This window comes from Aythya fuligula, chromosome 2 (genome assembly GCF_009819795.1).
Source record: "Aythya fuligula isolate bAytFul2 chromosome 2, bAytFul2.pri, whole genome shotgun sequence".
NCBI lineage: Eukaryota > Metazoa > Chordata > Aves > Anseriformes > Anatidae > Aythya > Aythya fuligula.
Genome location: NC_045560.1, coordinates 84,791,567 through 84,811,743, shown reverse-complemented (window position 1 = coordinate 84,811,743; position 20,177 = coordinate 84,791,567). Strand labels below are relative to the sequence as shown.

At 36.1% G+C, this 20,177-nt stretch overlaps 1 protein-coding gene across 7 annotated transcripts in view; it reads right to left on the bottom strand.

Moving 5' to 3' along the window:
• Positions 1-20,177, bottom strand: part of SEMA5A (semaphorin 5A) — a 337,450-nt gene that overhangs the window by 200,312 nt on the left and 116,961 nt on the right. For all 7 annotated transcript variants that reach the window (XM_032180765.1, XM_032180761.1, XM_032180768.1 and 4 more), the window contains exon 4: positions 11,675-11,774. In XM_032180765.1, coding sequence (XP_032036656.1) covers positions 11,675-11,774 — 100 coding nt within the window. The remainder of the gene's footprint in view (positions 1-11,674; positions 11,775-20,177) is intronic.

The following is a 20,177-nucleotide window of genomic DNA, read 5'->3' as shown; positions in this document are numbered from 1 at the left end:
TGCAAGACAAAACAGAATTTTGAGTTCCTTCAGCAGTTAATAAGCATTTTGTTTTGTATTATGGTACTGAACAACTTTCCTAGCTGAACTATGGTAAGTAAAATGTAGCCTGCCTAAACTCAATAGCAAAGAATTCCCCTTGTATCAGTGGAAATTGAATGAAGCACTACAAAAAGCATTCTTTAGTGCCCTCCTTTAAAGTAGTGTATTCCAGTCTACTACAGTGAATACATTTAGCATGACTACAGATAAAAGCATAGAAACATACAGCAGATCAATTCATTTTGACATGGACTTCTTAAAATTAAAAATCCATAAAGAACTGAAAGCGCATAGTGTTTATAATGGGTGTTAAGTCTAGCACTTTAGTCTTTTCTTAATGAAACAGAAGGGCATAAAATTCAAACACAACAACAATAAATACTGTTGATAAATACTGTTGCAATGAACACAGACGTGAATTAAAGGAACATTAAGGTGGCACATACCACTTCAGAGAATGCACTATAAGCTCAGGTTTTGGAAAAAAAAAATAAAAAGATAAAAAAAATAAAAATTGTAAGATAGCAAACAAACAAAAAAGCATGCTCCATTTCCTCTACAATTGATAGCCTAAATCAAAAACTCAAGGCATGACCATACAGATATTGACAAATCTCCTGGAAATAAAACAGTAGAAGATTCCTTCCTTTGAACATCTTTGAATAAATTAATTCACATGAAGGAATAAAATTTAGCATAATTTACTGGAAGGAAAAAAAATATTAAGAACAACAACAAAAGTATAAGCTCTTAAGGAATCAGTTAGTAACAAAAATTCACAATTCCATGATCAAGAAAGGAAAGATTTTGGTAAAAGGCAATTCTAGTTTTGCAATGTAATAAAAGCAGCAATTGGAAATAAACAACAGGAGGAAAGTAGATAAATTGAAATTTATGGTGTAGAAAATTGATTTGGTTTATTAAGATATTATAGAAAAAATACGAGAGAGAGCTAAGGATAATATGTCAGAAATAAAATAAACCTAATCCAAGTGGATTAGGTATCTATTATATGACTATTACATGACTATGAACTATTACATGAAAAAGGTCAAGTTACAATAACAAAAAGCAAAATGGTGAGTAAGTAATCCTTGTCTGGATTTTGCAGGAAATAGAAGTCTTATATCGCATGAGAATAATAAAGTAACAAGCTTGATAAATGACAAAGATGTGAAAATTGCATATACACGAATAAATACTTTCAGGCTACCAGGTAATGTTTGTTTGACTTAAAAATTTTGGTGATCTTTGGTCTTTTTGACCTGCTTTAATAATTTCTAAAATTACAGGAGATCATGAACAAAAGGTGATAGGAATGAAAGAAACAGGCTACAGGAATGAAAGACTACTCAAGTTTTATCAATGTTCATAAGGACAAAGAGGAAGACTCAGGTTATCACAGGCTGATCAGTGGGCACCGAGCTTTGCAAACAGAAAACTGATAATTCTCTGACAGTTACTTTTCAGGATGAACAATTTTTATAGTATGTGGCTCCACATGCAGCCTTAGCAGTGACTCAAGATCCTAAGTCATAAAAAAGTCCTGTACAGAGGACCAACAGTAAGGCATTGCTTCTACATATTTCTTGCCAAGTACTTCTCCAGAAAAAGCAGAGGGGTACCAGTGGCCTGCCTCTGCAGCCCTGGAGCTCACTCTTCTTCATGCCATCTCAAACACAGATTACTGTCTTCTCCTGTCAGCCCATGCATCTTTCAGACAGCACTTGGGTTCCTCAATGGATCACTGAGTATTTGTCACCTCTGGTCCTCTGATGTCTTCAGATCAAAGTTTTCCTGATTATTATGTTTTAAATACACACTCGTTTGTGAACTTACTCAGCTATTCATTCTAACTGTTGTCAGGTTCAGTTTTATCCTTAAATATTACCTCAGACAAAACATTAACTGTGTATTATATAACTGTGGCTGACAAAAATTTTTAGTACTCTTTTATGTTGCAACACATATCTCAAAGTATATGCCCCCAGATTTTATGTTTTGGCAGATATGGCATATATTATGGAGTACCTTCCCATATAAATAGCCAAGTAAGTTCTCTGTAGTCTTGTTACTATTTCACTGTTTAAGAAATTAATTAATTTAAAGTTAAATTTAATTTTGCTGTTATATCTCTTCCAAAAAAAAAAAAAATCAAATCAAAACAAACAAACAAAAAAAACAGTAACGGGAATAGGCTTAGATAAACATAGACATTTTAGACAGTTCATACCTTTTGCAGCCTCCTTTCCCATAGTAATCAACTTTGGCAAGTGTAATTTGTTTAAGCTGGTTTTGTAGGGGAGAAGGTGAAAAGACTAAGAAAGTAAAGACTGGTCTTTTATTTAGTTAGTTAGTTATTTTGTTAAGATACTGCAACAGCAACATGAAAAAAAAAAAAAAAATAGAAAAATAGTCATGTTAATACTAAAGTGTTTAAGGAGGGAGATACTAAACTTGATGGTCCACATTTTCAAATCTTCAGTTTCCCTTCATGTGGTCATGCTGCAGTCCTTCAGCAGAGCAGTTTGTTTCCAACACAGCCCCTCCTTTCAATGGAAATTTGCTGTACATGGGAAACTCAGAAGGAGGATGCATACTATGGTAAGCACATGATGCCAACGCTTCTCTATATGAAATGCAATCTCACTCCCATCAAATCTACTGAAATGAAGGTCTTATACACAGTATGCAAGGTTGCACTGTTACATTTTCTGGCTGAAGTCATGGTGTGAGTACTGTGGCCTACATGCACACTGAGCGGCCCTGTCACAAGATGAGTGCAGCCACTCCACAGGGGTCTGCATTGACTCATGCAAGGCACCAGTATTTCAGAGGTGGAAGAGAGTCCTTCACAGATGCCACTGCTGCTCTCTAGGATTTCTATATCATGTTATCAGACTCTAAGGCAGCAGAACCCTGCCCTACATTCCAGTGCTGTTAAGGCACACAGAAGGAGACAGGTTCAGCAGACACAATCTATCTGTTGGTAACTTAGGACTGAAACATTATGTTAGGACTGACATCCATTGCAGAAGAAAGAAGGTAAACGGCATGAGAACACCAACAGGGAAGCAAAGGAAGGCAGAAGTTGACATATTTTGCAGCAGGACATACAACTAGCATAGATCAAGTGTATTAATTAAAACACATTATTAATTACTTAAAAACGCATTAATGAATTCGGTTAAAGACAGGTAAATTCAGAACACTTCTCCTTTGATACCATTTCTAAAGATGGTTTACAGTGAAATAACAGCATTCTCTGCTATAAAAGCTTCGTTTACCCTTACCTCATCTCTTTTCATCTTACCCTGGGCTAACTCCAGAGCTCATCTGATGATACATCATTTTAGTTTCACTAAAGAATAGCAAGACATTAAGCCAGCACAAGAAAAGTAATAATTTTTGTGGGATTAGAGAATTGGCTAGTCTTACTTAGCAATCAGATTATTGCCAGAGCTGTTGCACAGGAGGGGAAAATTGCGTAGTGGAGGAAGACATGGGCATGAGGACAAGCTTTTAAAAATATTTAGGAATCCAGTAGCAAAGTAGGAAAGGAAGACAAGTAGAGGGAGAAAGACCCTTTTTTTTTTTTTTCCCCAGCAGCAGTAGGATGATACTTTTTCTTAGGTTTAACATTAAACCATACCTGAGATGACATCAAATCAATCAGTGAAAGGACAGACATTGATTACTCCCAACAATGTCTTAAATGAGCAATAAAACCCAGACTGATGTTACTGATGTTCAGAGAATACAGCAGCTAATTCCTGTTGCCTGCGTATTCTCCCAATATGCTCAGAACATCTCATTAACAAGAAGCTCTCAGATTCTCCTGCTGGGAGCAGACAACAGCAAGAAGCAAACCTGTACAGTTATTTATTCCTTTATTAGTGATCCTTAAACCACTAGTTAATGAATCCTTTAATTTGCCTTTCTGTTATTGTGGGAAGTAGTAGTAATGGTTCAAATTAACGTTCCCAAACACACATCTAATTAAGTGAAAAGGCATACTGTTACAGTCCTTCATCAACAAGATAAGGAGTGACTCAGGCAATAAGCCACCTCCAAGCAAATTTTAAACCTCAAAGCAAATTTAATTAACTTGCAGAAGAATATACAGGAGAAAGCCACTGTTTAAGATGTTCTGTGTTCTTGTTTAAGATGTTCTGTGTTAGAAACAGAACAAACAGACAAAAAAAATCCACAAACAATATGTCTAAAGATATATTATCTAATTAAAAAAAAAAAAAAGTTGAATAGCTTTGAAATCAATTTCTGATAAGCAACTATCAAATTTTAGAGCACAATTGAACTAGCCAAACTTGAATCGTAAAAACTAAATTACCACGTCTCGAGACTGACCTCCAGTAAGGCTCCTGCCAGTTCACAATTTCAATCAGAAGAAGCTTGGAGAGAAGAAGATTATTTTCCTTTTCATTTAAACAATCTTATTCTGCTATATTCTGGTATGTATTCTGGTATGGCCTGATTAAAAGCATTAAGGAAAAAGAAATAATGAAAAAGTCACAAAAATAAAAATAAAAAAATAAAAGAATAAGAATGTATTAAAAGGAAAATGTAACCCATTATTTCAAACCTCAGGATTTCTGCCCTGATCTACTAGGTTTGAGACAGGATTCTAAGTTGGCTCTTGGTTTACCAAAACGTCTCATACACTTTTAACACTTTTTGATTTATAAAAGCTAGAGTCAATAAGTGTTTACTGTGTTGTCTGGGAATGAGGAGAAACAAGGCAATGAACAATTTGCCAGGGCAATTCAGACACTGCTGTATCCTGCCCCTGAGCAGGTCTTTTCCCTACTCAATTGACCTTTCCAGGAGCCAAAAAAAAAAAAAAGTCACCACAGGAGATATGACAAAGCACTTTCACAAAGGCGCACTTTTCACTAGGAAAAGAAGGCTGAGTTGTTCTTGGGGAAATCCATGCTTACTGGCATTTCAAAACATAGTATTCATTATCATATTTGATTAGGTGCTAAGTCAGTCCACTAAATAGCACACACAGAAATGTTCAACTGAATATTTTATCAGGATTTATCAGAATAAGATAAACAAAGAAACAGCCTCTCATTTCCCCGAGCTCAGTGAGTAGCTAATGCCCTAAGAGTAATCCTTTGCTGATGCCACTTAATTATAAAAGTAAATTGTCTTGCTATATGGTGCCTTTTTTTTTTTTTTTTTTTTTTTTTAAGAAAATAAATGAGATCCCTTGAAGGTTTCAGTTTGCAAAAGAGCTCATTTATTTTGTCTGCCAGGTCATACATGATGCTAAGAAAAATGCCTGTGGCAAGCTGTAAAGATAGGGCAATGTAGCTATATTCCCATGAAACTATGTCAAAAGCCAATAGTATTCCTGTAATATACTGACAGCTGTTCTACATCCATACTGAATTCTTTCTGTATAGAGTCCCTCATGAAACTATTAATTATTTTCTTTCATTTCATTTTACTTACATGTATAATCTCATCCAATTTAACATAAACCTATTACTAGAAGCAGTTCTTCTTACATTAAATCTAAACCCGACATATTGAAAAATCTGTCATGTTCTTGCTAATTTTAACATGCTAATTTTAAAACACATAATACATAATTACAATACAAGTAATTCTTCTTCCCCTAATTTAACTTAAGAAATTGAACTTTAATCTTTGCTTGTCTTTACTATGCACTTTGGATGGTTACATCAGTGTTGGGCAATACAACTTCTCCCTCTACCTTTTTATTTCCTTGTACCCACCTCTTCTACCCTATTCCACTTATTTCTCGAAGCTAGCTAAATTACTTTTTCTACTCAAGCAACTTGTGGTAAAGGGTACCAGGAAAGCAGGACAACTATAAGTTGTTACTGAGATCCAGGCTAACTCATCCATAATTTTAAAAGATATTCCTCTCCCTCTGAAGCCCTCACCAATAGTACACATATATTTCAATTTGCACAGCAGGTTGACAGAAGACAGAATTATATGGTTTAAAACAAAAGTATTACAACTCTTATGCTTCAGATTCAAAATATGTTATTAACCAGACCTCTTACATTGGAAGAGGTTAAAGGTTGACAATGTTACTTGACACAAAACCTGTGTAAACTCAACAGCACTGCTAGCTTTCCTTTTAACGTTACAATCGAAGGTATAATTGGTCCTGTATCATATAGCAATATGCAGAAAATACAGCAGTCACAAATAAGCATTGCACTTCATGATAGGAAAAAACATGACTGCGACCTAAGAGAGAAATATCTGCCACAGTTGAGGTGCAAGATCTGTGAGAAATTTGAGAGGCAAACAACAAAAATTGACTATAGTTACTTCTTTCAACTGCATTCAGAGAAACTAAGTGTGCACACTCCAAAAATGAACCAGACTGAGCAAAACCCAAGCTTTACTCAGACTGCCAATCTTTCTCCTGGATGGGTGTGGTGAAATGAGGAAATGGAGCAGTTATTCCAAAACTTAAGCAACTCCTCAGCACAAGGAAAATACTAGTGCCAGGGCAGATGGGATGATTAAACTGAAAGTGTGAAAGTGTGAGCAAGTACTGGACAACTTAAGATAACACTCACAGAATGGAGTGTGAATGGTGTAACAAAACTGAAATAGGACAAGTATACTTCAAATTAATTAACCTAAAACCTGTAAGAGAGCTGGACATTTTGCAAAACAAAATATCAACTGGAGATTTCTCATGAGGACTGGAGGACAACCTGTGCTCAGGTGGAAAAAAAAAAAAAAAAAAAAGTGTTTTTGCACAGCAACTACAGAATATCCACAGACATCCAGAGGACCAATTTTATTTCCCAAAATAGGTAAGAAAGATTAATTTTAGCAATACAGGACTGGATATGACCTTTCTGGTAATTGCCTGATATGGCAAATGCTATAATATAGCGTCCCTTTCATATATTTAGAGTTCTCCATCTCAAAAAAATAGTTGTTTTCTTGTTTTGTTCACACTGATAAAATGTGACAAAACTCATTGTTTCTTGATGAAATTACCCATGTCCAACTTAAAATTATTTGGTTTTCTGCCAATGTTACTGTATAGTTTACACAGCTATTTCCTTCCCTAGATGTACTCACTGATGGATTCATGGGCAGTTACTGTGCACAGGCTCAGCCTTTTTTCCCTACACTAATTCCAACCTCCAACCCACTTCTTTTAGCAGGCTTTCCTTACACCTTTTTCCAATTTCAGGAATTTTTTATTTTTTTTTCCTGCTACAGTTTAGGTCTTCCAGGTATCTTGCACAATGGTGTCAATTCTTCTATGTCACTGCTGGAGATAGTTTTCAATGAATTATGAGATCTTATTTGCGTTTTTATATAGCTGTATGACATTGGCAGCCCCCTGTGGGAATCCAGAATGAATCCCAGACGGGATACTCTCCACCTTGCTCATTAAGATAAAAAAGTCATGAACCTCTTCAGAGATTGTAGAATTTTGACGCTAAAAGAACATCATTCACTGTCAATATCAGTGACGGAAATGGAATTTAGGAATTTCAATAGTATTGAAATTTCACAACACTGTTTCATTTGGCTTCCGAGATAGAGAAATTTTGGCAAAGAGTTCACTAAACTCCACTATGGCAAGAAAATGCAATTATAACTTAAGATGAGCCAGAACACAGCTCTGGGCTATGAAAATCAGTTTTGAAGAACACCACCTTAACTAAAGCAAAAGTGTAGAGGTACAGGCATCACCCTCCAGTTTTGTTTGGATGCTTGAGAAGTAAATCATAATGGCTATATTTCTCTTGACAGTGTAAACCAAGTAATACATTAATACAAGTTTATTTGTAGCTTTGCCATGTGTCACACTGCTACTGAATGACTGACTACACAAGGGAAAAAATATGTTAGAAGACTATGAATTATCAGTTTCACAACTGAAAAAGGAACTTTTAACTGTTCTGATCTTAGTGAAATCACGTGACATAGCTATTGGTTTTTCAGTAATGAAATCTGCTAGTACAAGAACATAAGAAGATTATGTGCGTGTGTGTGTATATATATATATATATATATATATATATATAAATATATATATATATACGTATATTTTTTTTATCAGCAGTCCTGGCTACCAGGGGAGGTCCCATTGAAATGGAGGCTAACAAAAGTGATGCCTCAGTCTGACCTCGGTGTCAGGGAAGCTCATGGAGCAGATTATCTTGAGTACCACCATGCGGTACTTATAGGACAACAAGGTGAGCAGGTCCAGTCAGCAGGGGTTTACCAGGGTCCTGCCTGATGAACCTGATCTCCTTCTACGATACAGAGATGCCCTCAATGGATGAGGGAAAGGCTGTGGGTGTGGTCTACCTAGACTTCAGTAAGGCTTTTGACACCATTTCCCACAGCATTCTCCAGAAGAAGCTGGCTACTCAAGGCCTGGATGGGTAGCACAAAGAGCCATGGTGAACAGAGTTATATACATCTGGAGGCCCATCACAAGTGGTGTCCCCCAGGGCTCAGTATTGGGGCCAGTTCTCTTCAATATCTTTGTCAATGATCTGGACAAGGGCATTGAGTTCACCCTCAGTAAGTTTGCAGATGACACCAAGTTGGGCACAAGTGTTGATCTGACCAAGCACAGGAGGTCTCTGCAGAGGGATCTGGAGAGGCTAGGTTGATGGGATGAGGCCAGCTTGATGATGTTCAACAAGGCTAAGTGCTAGGTGCAGCTGGGGCGCAAAAAAAACCGTGCAATGTTACAGGCTGTGGGAAGAGCAGCTGCAAAGCTGCCTGGTGGAAAGGGACCTGGCAGTATTGGTTGATAGCCATCTGAATGAGCCAGCAGTGTGCTCAGGTGGTGAAGGAGGCCAACAGCATCCTAGCTTGTATCAGAAGCAGTGTGGACAGCAGAACAACGGAAGTTATTGTCCCCCTGTACTCTGCTCTGGTGAGGCCACACCCCTGAATACTGTGTTCAGTTTTGGGCCCCTCATTACAAGAAGGACATTGAGGTGCTGGAGCATCTCCAAAGAATGCCAGTAAAGCTGGTGAAGGGTCTAGAAAACAATACTTATGAGTGGCAGCTGAGGGAGCTGGGATTCTATGATTGTTTAGCTTGGAGAAGAGAAAGCTCAGGGAGACTTTACTGTACTTTACAATCACTTTAAATAAGGTTGTAGCAAGTTGGGGATTGGGCTCTTCTTGGCCTCCAAGTTGTACCAGGTATTAGGAGAAATTTCTTTACTGAAAGGGGTGTGTAGCATTGGAATAGACTGCCCAGGGAAATGGTTGAGTCACTGTCCCTGGAGATCTTCAAGAAACGTGTAGATTTAGAACATAGTAGCATGGTTTAGTGGTTTAGTGCTATTAGTGCCTTGTAAGTACAAGGTTAAAGGTGGAACTAGATAATCTTAGAGGTCTTTTCCAATCTGAATGATTCTATGATTCTCAATCTCTCATTTGTAGGAATAGTTCAAGAGAAGTGATTGTATATCAAAAGATATTTCACAGGGGATAAGGAATTAACAGTGCATTCTCCTCATTATGTTTTATGAGAGCACATTTATGGCTTAGGACAGAAAAGGAATTCCTCTCACCATTCTTAGGAAATGTGAAGCCTGTGAAGCAGATGTGCAAGAAACTTTAACTAAAATTTAATCCACAGGCCATAGTACAAATACAGCAATATTTATGCTCTGTTCAGATAACTTTATGTAAAGCATGTCTACAAGCAATGTTTTAAAGAAAAACACAAGGAACTGATAACTCGACACACACACAGTCATTCAAAAGTTCAATTTCTCTCTTCTCAAAATTTGCAAAAGTTCACATGTTCCCGACACCCATCAAAAGACTGCAAACATCACTCCTGAAAATGAGCTGAAAAGTCTACATCACATTCCACATGAGTGGATTCATTCTGCATGATTAGGCAGACTCCATGTAAAAGATGCAAGACCAACACTTGCAATCTGGGGGACTAGAGCACCACAGCAACTGGTTCCCCATCTACTGAATCTATGACCCCATGACACACAACGCCTTTCACCAAATAGTCTGGCACAATGCATTAAGGAAAAAAAATTTATTGAAAAGAAGATACTAATAACAATAATACGAACAGTTTGGGAAACCTGAAGATAAATGCAGGAAAACAAAACAAAAAAAAATAAATAAAAAAACAGCAGTGTGGAAAAGCTCAACATTCAGAATAGAAATACATAATATTAAATAAGGAACAGAAAAATCTACCAAATTAATGAACACTTAGTAACCATCTACACTGCAGAAAACAAAGATTTCTGTTGTGCTTTTAACAATACTATTTTTATTTATGCAATTTTAGCCATAGTAAGAGATATGAAGCTGTGAAGTTGTAGTAACTTGCAGAGAAACCAAATGAATCCTATTGCTCCTACTGCATTGAGCCTTTTGCAAAAGGCAGAATTGGCAAGTGGTATTTTTTCATAGTCACTGACTATTCAAGAAAATCATTTGCAGCTTATCCCATAATGATTCAAAAGACTTCACTGAAAGCACAAGTTCTAGAGGACATATTCTTCCCTGAGATTCAGAAGCTACATGAATAGTATGGACAAAAAAAAGTCTTTTTTTTTTTTTTTTTTTCATAGTTTATTGAGATCCATACAGTGTGCATTGATCCAAGATGCAACTTCGTGTGACTGTGGAGAGGCTCAGACAGCTCTGACTTTCACTGGCTGTCTTTATACAGCATTATGCCTCATTTCATTTGGCAGCTTACAGAATAGCAAATCAACATGAGCACACAGTAAATCCCATTTCAGGTGTGCCAGACATAAGTATCTACTACATAAACAGAAATGTTTCCCCCTTACAGGGGCAAAAATTTTTTGCAGTGCATTTTACAGTTCCATACAATCAACCTCAATTTCAACTAAGAAACAAATTGGGAAACAGAATCATACTCTAATGCTAAATGTATCAGAAATATGAAGTGACTGGAAGTTCATAAATTTTAGACAGTAAAATATATTCAAAGGAAGATTTAAATAATAAGTTAGTTGGATAACATCTTTGCTAACAAAAACATTTTACTATACTTCATATGCTAAGGGAATAAAAACTGGTGTTTAATGACTGATGCTGCTTCAGTGTTGACACCAAAGACAGGATCGCTATTTATCACAGCTTGCAAAGTACTGTCTTACTGTGAGGAAACGATTATCACTGACTTCACCACTAATTCTGCAGACTTTAACAGTTCGTAACTGCAATGAATAATTAATTATTAGAATCACCCAGGCAAGAACAGCAGTATTGTATAGCCAAAGTTGGGATCATTACAAGTTTTATGCTGTACTAACTTTTGTCACAGTGTCATAAAGCATCTCCCTTGTTGTATGCATCTAAAGTTTGAGAATACTCCAGGACATTCCTCTTTAAAATGAGAAAAGTACAAGCTACTATGCATTCCTTGGTACCAGGCACTCCATCTTCCAACTCTGGTCAGGAATAAGAGAAATAAACACACACACTTCAGGTGAGTGGGTGTGGAAAGCAGGGAAGTCATGAGAGCAATCCGATGTTAGAATTTGACTCGATATTACTTTTGAAAGAACAAAATCCAACCTGATGAAACATGGAAAGAAAAGATATTTCTCACCTTGCTCCAGCAATAAGCTCTTTTTGTCCCGGATCAAATGTTAACTGTGAGAAGTCTACAGCATCTTCTGCTCTGAACACATGTAACCAAGGGGCAATTTCTAAAACAATGAAAAAGAAATAAATGTTACTGTAAATGTCTTAGTTGTAATACATCAGGCAGTCAGCATTACATTTGCAGATACTGTGGGGCTGCAGGTTTTCTTAGTATGGTCTTCCAAAGAAAGATAGGCAATATTACTACCACATAATCTTCACTATAGACTTACGAAACAGGTTGGGCAGTCACCCAATTAATATTTGAATGAAACTTTCTAATTGTGTTCTGATTTATAAGCCAGATGTTTTTCCTCCCTAGGTAAAGCAGACAACAACACAGTACAATTACAATAAGCTGGTAGATACACAAATGAAGTCAGATTAATTTTCCATGCATCAGAAGCAGATAAGGACTAGCATTTTTTGTTTTCTTCTTTAATGAACATCTGAACAAGTGGAAAGCAATGAGGAAAATGAGCAAATTTGAATTTTCATCATTTTCACAATAAAAAGGTTGAGACATGAGGGAGGTAAGAGGGAACATGCTTGAAATTCAAATGAACATTTTTTTTAACCTATCTTTCTCAGACCAATGTAGTGCTACATAAAGCACAGAGCAGACAGGTGGATAAGCTGCTGAAATTCAGCAACAAGCTTTACTTTTATTCAGAATATGAATCTATTTCTAGTTGCAAAGTTAAGCACTCATAAGTAACTGTATGCCAGCTCCTTATATACTTGTATTACTATTATTTTTACTCCCACAAAACCAGTGTTTTTTCTAGCACCACAAACATTGTTCTGGGAACAGAGCAAGATTCATTTACTTTTACACAGACACATTGAGCTCCTAAAATTTCAATAATTATTTAAGTTCTTTAAAGAAAATGGAGTTACAAAGAAGCCTTTTCCTCAAAAGTCTTTTCCCCAGTTCTCAGGATATCAAAACACTTATTTTATTCTAAATGTTTGATGTAAATCTGTTGTCTGGAACATATGTAAAAGATAAATAGGGCTATGTATGTATAACACAACAGGCTGTGGAACTATTGACTTATGGACTGCATATATGAAAAAGACAATAAAAAAATACCAAAGATGAACACCTGGTCATGCCCATTTGAGACACAGAGTCAATACCAACCACTGAGAGTGCCAGGGCAGTGTCATTTTTGGAACTAGTATCCCCAGCTATGGCTTAGGTTGTCAACCCCCATTATAAACTCCCTTCTTTGCTCACATGCATATTTTCACTTTTGAAAATGTTTGGGTTGAAATAATCCATGTCTGGTGCCTGTTTCAGGATGATTTGTTCTTAATTTAAATATTAAAGTTTTTAGCACAAGTAGGTCATCTATTCCTACGGAGAGGGCCCCAGAGAAAAATGTTATTCTGTGTCCAAATGTTTTCTGCCATTGCAGAGAAACATTAAATGTACTGTGCAGAAGCAGTAGCATCATATATTTGGAAAAAAACAGATGGAACCATGCAGTAGAATCACTTGGGTGTCAGAAAACTAACTTCTGTATTTTTAATGACAGCCTGTATGCATCTGGGCAATTACAGGACTGTAATGCCAGTTTGTACACGTTCTGCAGAATTTGTAGCTAAATTCACTGTTGTTTCCATCTGTGCTGGATAGGTTCTCAAAAACAGGGCAGGAGAGGGGATGGGGCCACATATTAAATAACTGTGGTTACAGCTGCCACCAGCTACTGCTACACATGCTGTGCATAGAACCTAGCAGGATTCAGTAAGAGAAATATATATATATGTATTTACACTTACACACACACACTATATGCCTATTTAGTCTTATATATATTTATCTATTTATATTTATACATATAAGGCTACACAGGAAAGCCTGACATAGACATTTCCTAACATTTGTGTACTTGATTTTACAACCTCAACTGTTCAGTAACACCTTTCATATGAAATAATCAATTGCAAATTAAAAAAAAAAAAAAAAAAAAAAAAAAAAAAAAGTTGAGAAATTAGGTAGGACAAGAAGATAAGGAAATAGAGATGTAAGTCTTTAAGAATATCACTCTCATTCAGGACTTGAAAGCTGCACAAAAGGCAGAAGCTATTACTCAGGCTTTGAGTCCAACCAAGACAGACAGCAGAGGATGCACCAGGGGCTGCAAGTGACCAGGACATGTGCTCACTCCAGAAGTCTATCAGATTCAAGGAAGCAATTCTCTTCCACTTGTTCTGCTGTTTTGGCATGGCAAAATAAAGCTTCAAGGTATAGCAAGGAGGTGGTCAAGACCATTTCCAGGTTTGGAGCAAGGGGACAGAGGCCAGGTGGGTCAAGACAAGCCCAGGAAAAAGTGAGAAGAGAATGAGGACTTGTTAAGAAATCTATCTGAAATCTGATTCCCCTCTGTCATCCCAAACAATAAATTATTTTATCCTTTCTCTGTTGCATTCAACATCATTCTTGCCTGAGTGAATAAGATCAGGAAGAGCAAATGGCAGCAAGAGACATTTTTTGCAGCAAATACTTTGAAACTGTGTCTTGTGTGCCAGAGTGGCATAATGTATCTCACAGGAACAAGCCTTTATGGAATAAAAGTTCAACTTTGTGATATTTCCATGTGGGAAAACAAGCAAACAAAACCAAAAAAGACAATCAAGCAAAACACAATTGTTAAAATAAAAGCTTATTGGTAAAATTCTGCTTTGAGTTACAGTACAGAAAGTCTATTCTGTTGATTTATTTGCATAATTAGATATAACATCATCTAAACACCAAAATCTAGCTGAAAATATGTAGATGAAACAAGGCCTTTCCATCCTGTTATGAATTATCTCCATAGAGTCAGAAATGTGTAAGAAGCTATTAAAGGTCTATCAAATATTTTTCTTAGAACTAAAAACTCGTGGTAATGATAATAATTTCATTTTATTAATGCTTATCACATAGATGCAACATGACATGCTTGAAAAAATAACACAGCTATATATTTTGTATACGACATGATAAATAAAGGCATAATTTAATTAAGCTGCCTGCTGACATGTAACCTTGCTTTACTGCTTGCTGATACAGGTGACAAGCTACAGCAGTCCCTCCATTTCACAGTTCTCGCTGACTCCTGGCATTCCCTCCTTTTGCCCTACCTTCACCACAGGTGCAACAGAATAAAACAGTTAGCCCTTCAGTGAAGTCTCTGTTCTCACTCCTGATACTGAAAACATTATTCAGACACACCTTCAACCTGTTTTTTCCTCCTCACCTTTAAAGTCAAGTACATACATTTACATTCCCACTGATACTGTTCTCAGACTTGAAGCTGTGCATGCAAAAGTGTATACGTTGTTTACATACAATCACAACAACAGGTCTCCAACACATGGTGGGTCCTTTCAGTACTACCATAATATGTTTCTATCATTAGCCAATACATCCCACTAATATTGGACTGAAATCTGCAGGCCTTAAATGCATTCCTGAAAGAAAATGGATATTTTCCCATGGAATTAAAAGACTGGTGTCAAAAGAGTCAGAGAGAGCTGCAGTTTTCTCAAAATCTCATGACATGCTGTGAATCACAATGGGTTTTTCAAGGTCTTCTGTGGTTTGTTTCTTATTATAATAGCTTAGGAAGCAAAGTTTGCCATGGCTCATAAACCCATGGCACAGCAAACACACTGAAGTCCCCTCAGCTTGTAGGAAAGGTCGAAGGAGTCTCCTAAAGAACTTTATAGACAAAGGAGGATAACAACCAAGGCTGGGCGTGACAGCATTGGATACTCATACAAATAATGAAAGTCCAGAAATCCATCTCATTTTTGCTTTAAAAATATTGTCTGCCCAACAGGCTCTGGTTTGTCTGGAGTACATTGTCAGAGACTAGCCAAGGGCTGCTAAGCTCTGCAGTTCTCCACAAATAAAGTCCTCTCCAACCTAGGTTTCATTATTCAGTCCTTCAAAGAAGATTTACAGTAAACAGACAAATAAATTGACAAGGAAAAGAATGGCTTGTTTAGAAATGAATTCAGAAGTAATCTTTAATGGTAAGAAATGAAATCAAGAGATGAGACTAAAACTGTACAAATTTCATTAGCAAATTAAAAGATGTTTTAAAAAATCACTAGTGTTTACAGTGTACGTATATGGTACCTCATGCAATGGTGTCCTTTTGTGCAAATAGAGAGCAAAAAGTTAGACATATGCAGAACCACCTTCTCAAAGAAACTTCAAATTAATAATAATACTGTTGAAAACCATCAGATTTGCAATATTAACAGAAATCTCTGGGTGGCATCGGTACAACAAAATCACTAATCTTATCATAAGAAAAATGTAATATACTACTGCATGCTGAAGTTATTCTAATTAAACGTATCTAATCTAAGGATGATAGGATAATCCCTGTCTTCCTGAAGTTGTATAATGATTTTAGCATAGCTTAGACCTTCCCTTCCTGTGATACTTGTGTTATATTATCATCCCCTTGAAAGGGAGTGAGACAAGTCAGAAGCCTCTGCTCTGATGTGCCACGCTGTTTCATTAACCTCAGGAGAATCCATCAAGTGAGCTGCCGCAGCTGGCAAGAGGCAATCCACCTGCTCACTCATCAGCATGCCCTGTTCTGGGATTTATTTGCAGCACTTCACTCTTTAAGGATCAAGTTAGGTGCACAGGTGAACTCTTAGCTGTGGCATTTCTGGACTCCATTGTGCCTAGCTATTTCAAAGTGAGGGCTGAGAAAAACGGGATATTCTTAAGTAATTTCTGTGTGTCATTGTTGTCAATTTCAGTGTGATTGTTAAGTCCTCCTTTTAAGCTTCCCATTATGATCTATTTCTGTGAGTAACAAATTCACTCAAAACAACAACACGAAAACAAGTATTTCTCTGTCTGAAAATAAAATAAAATAAAATAAAATAAAATAAAATAAAATAAAATAAAATAAAATAAAATAAAATAAAATAATAAAATAAAATAAAATAAAATAAAATAAAATAAAATAAAATAAAATAAAATAAAATAAAATAAAAAGAGAGAGACAGAAGAAATAATGGCATGCTGGAGCCTGTTGCATCTTTCACAAGTCACTTCTGTTTATACATATTTTCTTACATTTCCAATCAATGCTCCTTTCCACCTCTTTCACTGTATTCTCCCCTCACAAAAGTGAATTAAACAAACCCTTGTCTGTAAGTTATCGACTCACTGCACATGAAAGAAAAAGTGCCACGACTCCAGTGAAGAAAAGAAATACGTGCAAATACTATTCCACAGGTGCCAACACAACAGAGAACTCCATCAAAACAATTCAGCCAAAGAACAGCTGCACATCATCCAAAACAAATCACAGTTCATCCCTACTTATCCAAAAGGGGATAAGGCTTAATGTGTCAACAACATAACTTACTTTTCTAGAATTTACTCAAGGTACATTACTCAGCACTCATGTACAATGACTTGCTGTATTAAGTAATTTTCAGCTCTAAGGTTTTTATTCTTTTTTTTTTTTTTTTTTTAAATTAAAATGCTGGAAGAAACTGGCTATGTCTACACACGTATATCATATACAGGTGTTTGTTTCTCAGATAAGCTTCTGAAAACAGCTGTGAACAGACTTCTAGATCAGGCATCAAGGCTTGCCTGTGTCACTGTAGCGCTGAGAAACCTATGCTAGACCTGAGCAAACTGCCTTGTGCATTCCTCAAGCTGCAGTGACCCGAAGGTCCACCACAACCATTTCACTCTACTTCTGGTGCATACTGTTTAAACTATATATAGTAAACACTTATATTATGTTTAAACCCATACAATTACAGGATACTAGTTAAATATTTGTAAAGTCATCTTTTACATGTTTGCATTTAACAACTTTAAGTCACTCTTCACATATTTTGACTTACTTTGGACCAAATTCTTTCTCTATCTATACAAGCCTAGCACTGTTGCAAAACATGCCAGAAATCTTGATGGAAATATTCCTGTTGGATGCATTCACAATGAAAACAGCAAAAGTGTGGGGTTTTTTGTTGTTTTGTTTTGTTTGTTTGTTTGTTTTTTGAGAGAGTAATGCAAGGCAATATAAATCATAAAATACTCATCTGACAAATATGATAAGCACAGCAAATATTTTTCCCATTTCTCTTACAGAAAAGGTTCATTTTAAGAGTTAGAAGTAAAAAGCAATATTCTAATTATACCCATCTCAAAATCCGAGCACAAACATCCACTCAAGCCATTCTTCCATAAAGCCTATGATAGAAGCTGAATACTTGGAAGACAGCAGCCTACTGCAAAGCAGAGAAAGGCTCCTTGTTATAGGCTGTTTTTCCAAAACCTGTAATTCCAGACATATGCTTTCTATATGCAATGGTATGTTGGCAAATCTGTTTCCAGAACCATACGCCTCCCTAGCTTTATGATCCTGGCTGCTTAGGCAGGATGTCTTACAGGACTGTATCACTAAGATGACTGTGCCTTGCCCATGCTGTGTCACGCTCTTTCTAGGGAGATGAAGCCACAGTTTGGGAAAAAACCTGCAGAGTGCCTGCCACCTAGGCCATGCATGCTGACTCCCTCTAGGATGCAAAGCCAGGAGCACTCAATATAGACATAGACTCAGATCAAAGTTCTGAATGTTTGTTAACCTTTTCTACATGATTCATAATTCTGTCCTTCTTTACTATGCATTTCAGAGGCAGAGGAATTAATTATTAATGCTTCTTACAATAGCAGGGCTTAAAGTCAGTACTTAAAGATATTGCATTTTAGTCCCATAGTTGATGTTATGTATGAAGTTATGAAGTTAAGAGCAAGAAAATACACAAGTAATCTGACCTTTAGATACCAAGCATGAATTACAGGCCAGGAAGGTGCCTCTGGTTCTTTTTCTGTGATTTTTAGTATACCAGTAGGACAAACTACTGCATTACAAATTTAACTAAGGGGGGAGGAAAAAAATAATAAAATAAAATAAAATAAAATAAAATAAAATAAAATAAAATAAAATAAAATAAAATAAAATAAAATAAAATAAAATAAAATAAAATAAAATAAAGGTAAATCTTTAATGTTTAAACTTACAGAAAGAGACAGCATTGAAAAGAGACAGCACTTAAAAAAGTTCTGTACTAAAAAGTTAACAAGCCAAGCCAAGCCCAGCTCAATACTCCAGTGAAATTCCTGGTCCACTTTTTACTCAGATTGGAAGATGTTTGGCATGTCCACTTCTTTGTATATATGGTACAAATATCCAGATGTCAAGCGTAAGGATGGTAATGGATGTTAACAGATCTTACAGTCTTTGCTACCTGAAGGTTCTAATAATCTAAATGGAGTAAACCAGAAGCAGATTGGATGCTATACATACAGAAAAAAGCACAAATTCAGCAACAAAATAGCGGCATCTCCTGATGTCATTTCATGCTCCCCTGTAAAATGAAAGAAGTAGGACAGCAAGGTCTATTAAGCACATACTCAGTATCACATTTTAATAAGAAAGCCATTGCATGTAGCCCTCATCGTACAGAATACATTTACATCTGTGTACACCACTTTAATAATACAGATTTAAGAGAATGCAGACATCATAACTGAGGAAAAAAACACCAGTAGTACCTAAACAAAAAATGGTAATCAAGTTGAAGATTTAAATAATTATTATAAAAATTAAGGATACTTTAATGTTGATAATACATTGAAAAATAAAAATAAATTGATTAGGTGATTAAATAGTAAAAGAACTATGAAGTTTCTAAAACAGGGAACCAAAAAGAAACAAGAAAATAAACCATCATTTCTGCCTCCAAGGAAAAAAACAAACACAACTGTACAGACTAGATTAACTAACGCAATCAAATCCTTCACAAAAAAAAAAAAAAAAAAAGAAAAAAAGAAAAAAAAAAGATGGTGTTACTGTTACTGTTTTGCCAAGATTAAATCAGTAACCACAAACTAAAAGATTCCTCTTTTAAGTTTTACCATACTACATTTGTTTCCCCTTTGGAAACATGAAAACGTGTCAGACCTTCATCTGCAGTTCAGAGCTCATCTTTGCTAATATGGAATTAAAAAAAAAAAAAAAAAAAAAAAAAAGCGGCGCACACACACACAAACCCACAAAAACTATGGCTTTCTTTTGAGACCCACTATTCTGGAGGTCTCTTTAGACCATAAGCAAAGCAGCTGTCGTTCTGCTACTATCCATCACAACCTAACACCATCCTGAAGTTTGCCTTTCCTTCCAAAGACAACTTCAGAAATCAAGAAATAAATATGCAGCTCTGGCCTTATCTAGAAGATCTGCCAGCTCCCCAAACCCCTCTCCACTTTAAATCATCTGTAATAAAACAAATCCTAACACTATAAATCCCTTGACATCATCCAGAACGTTCACCCATTGCTTATTGGGTCTCTGCTTTTTAAAACAACTATTACCAGCCTCAAAACAATTTTGGAGATAACAAGGCAGGGCTATACATAG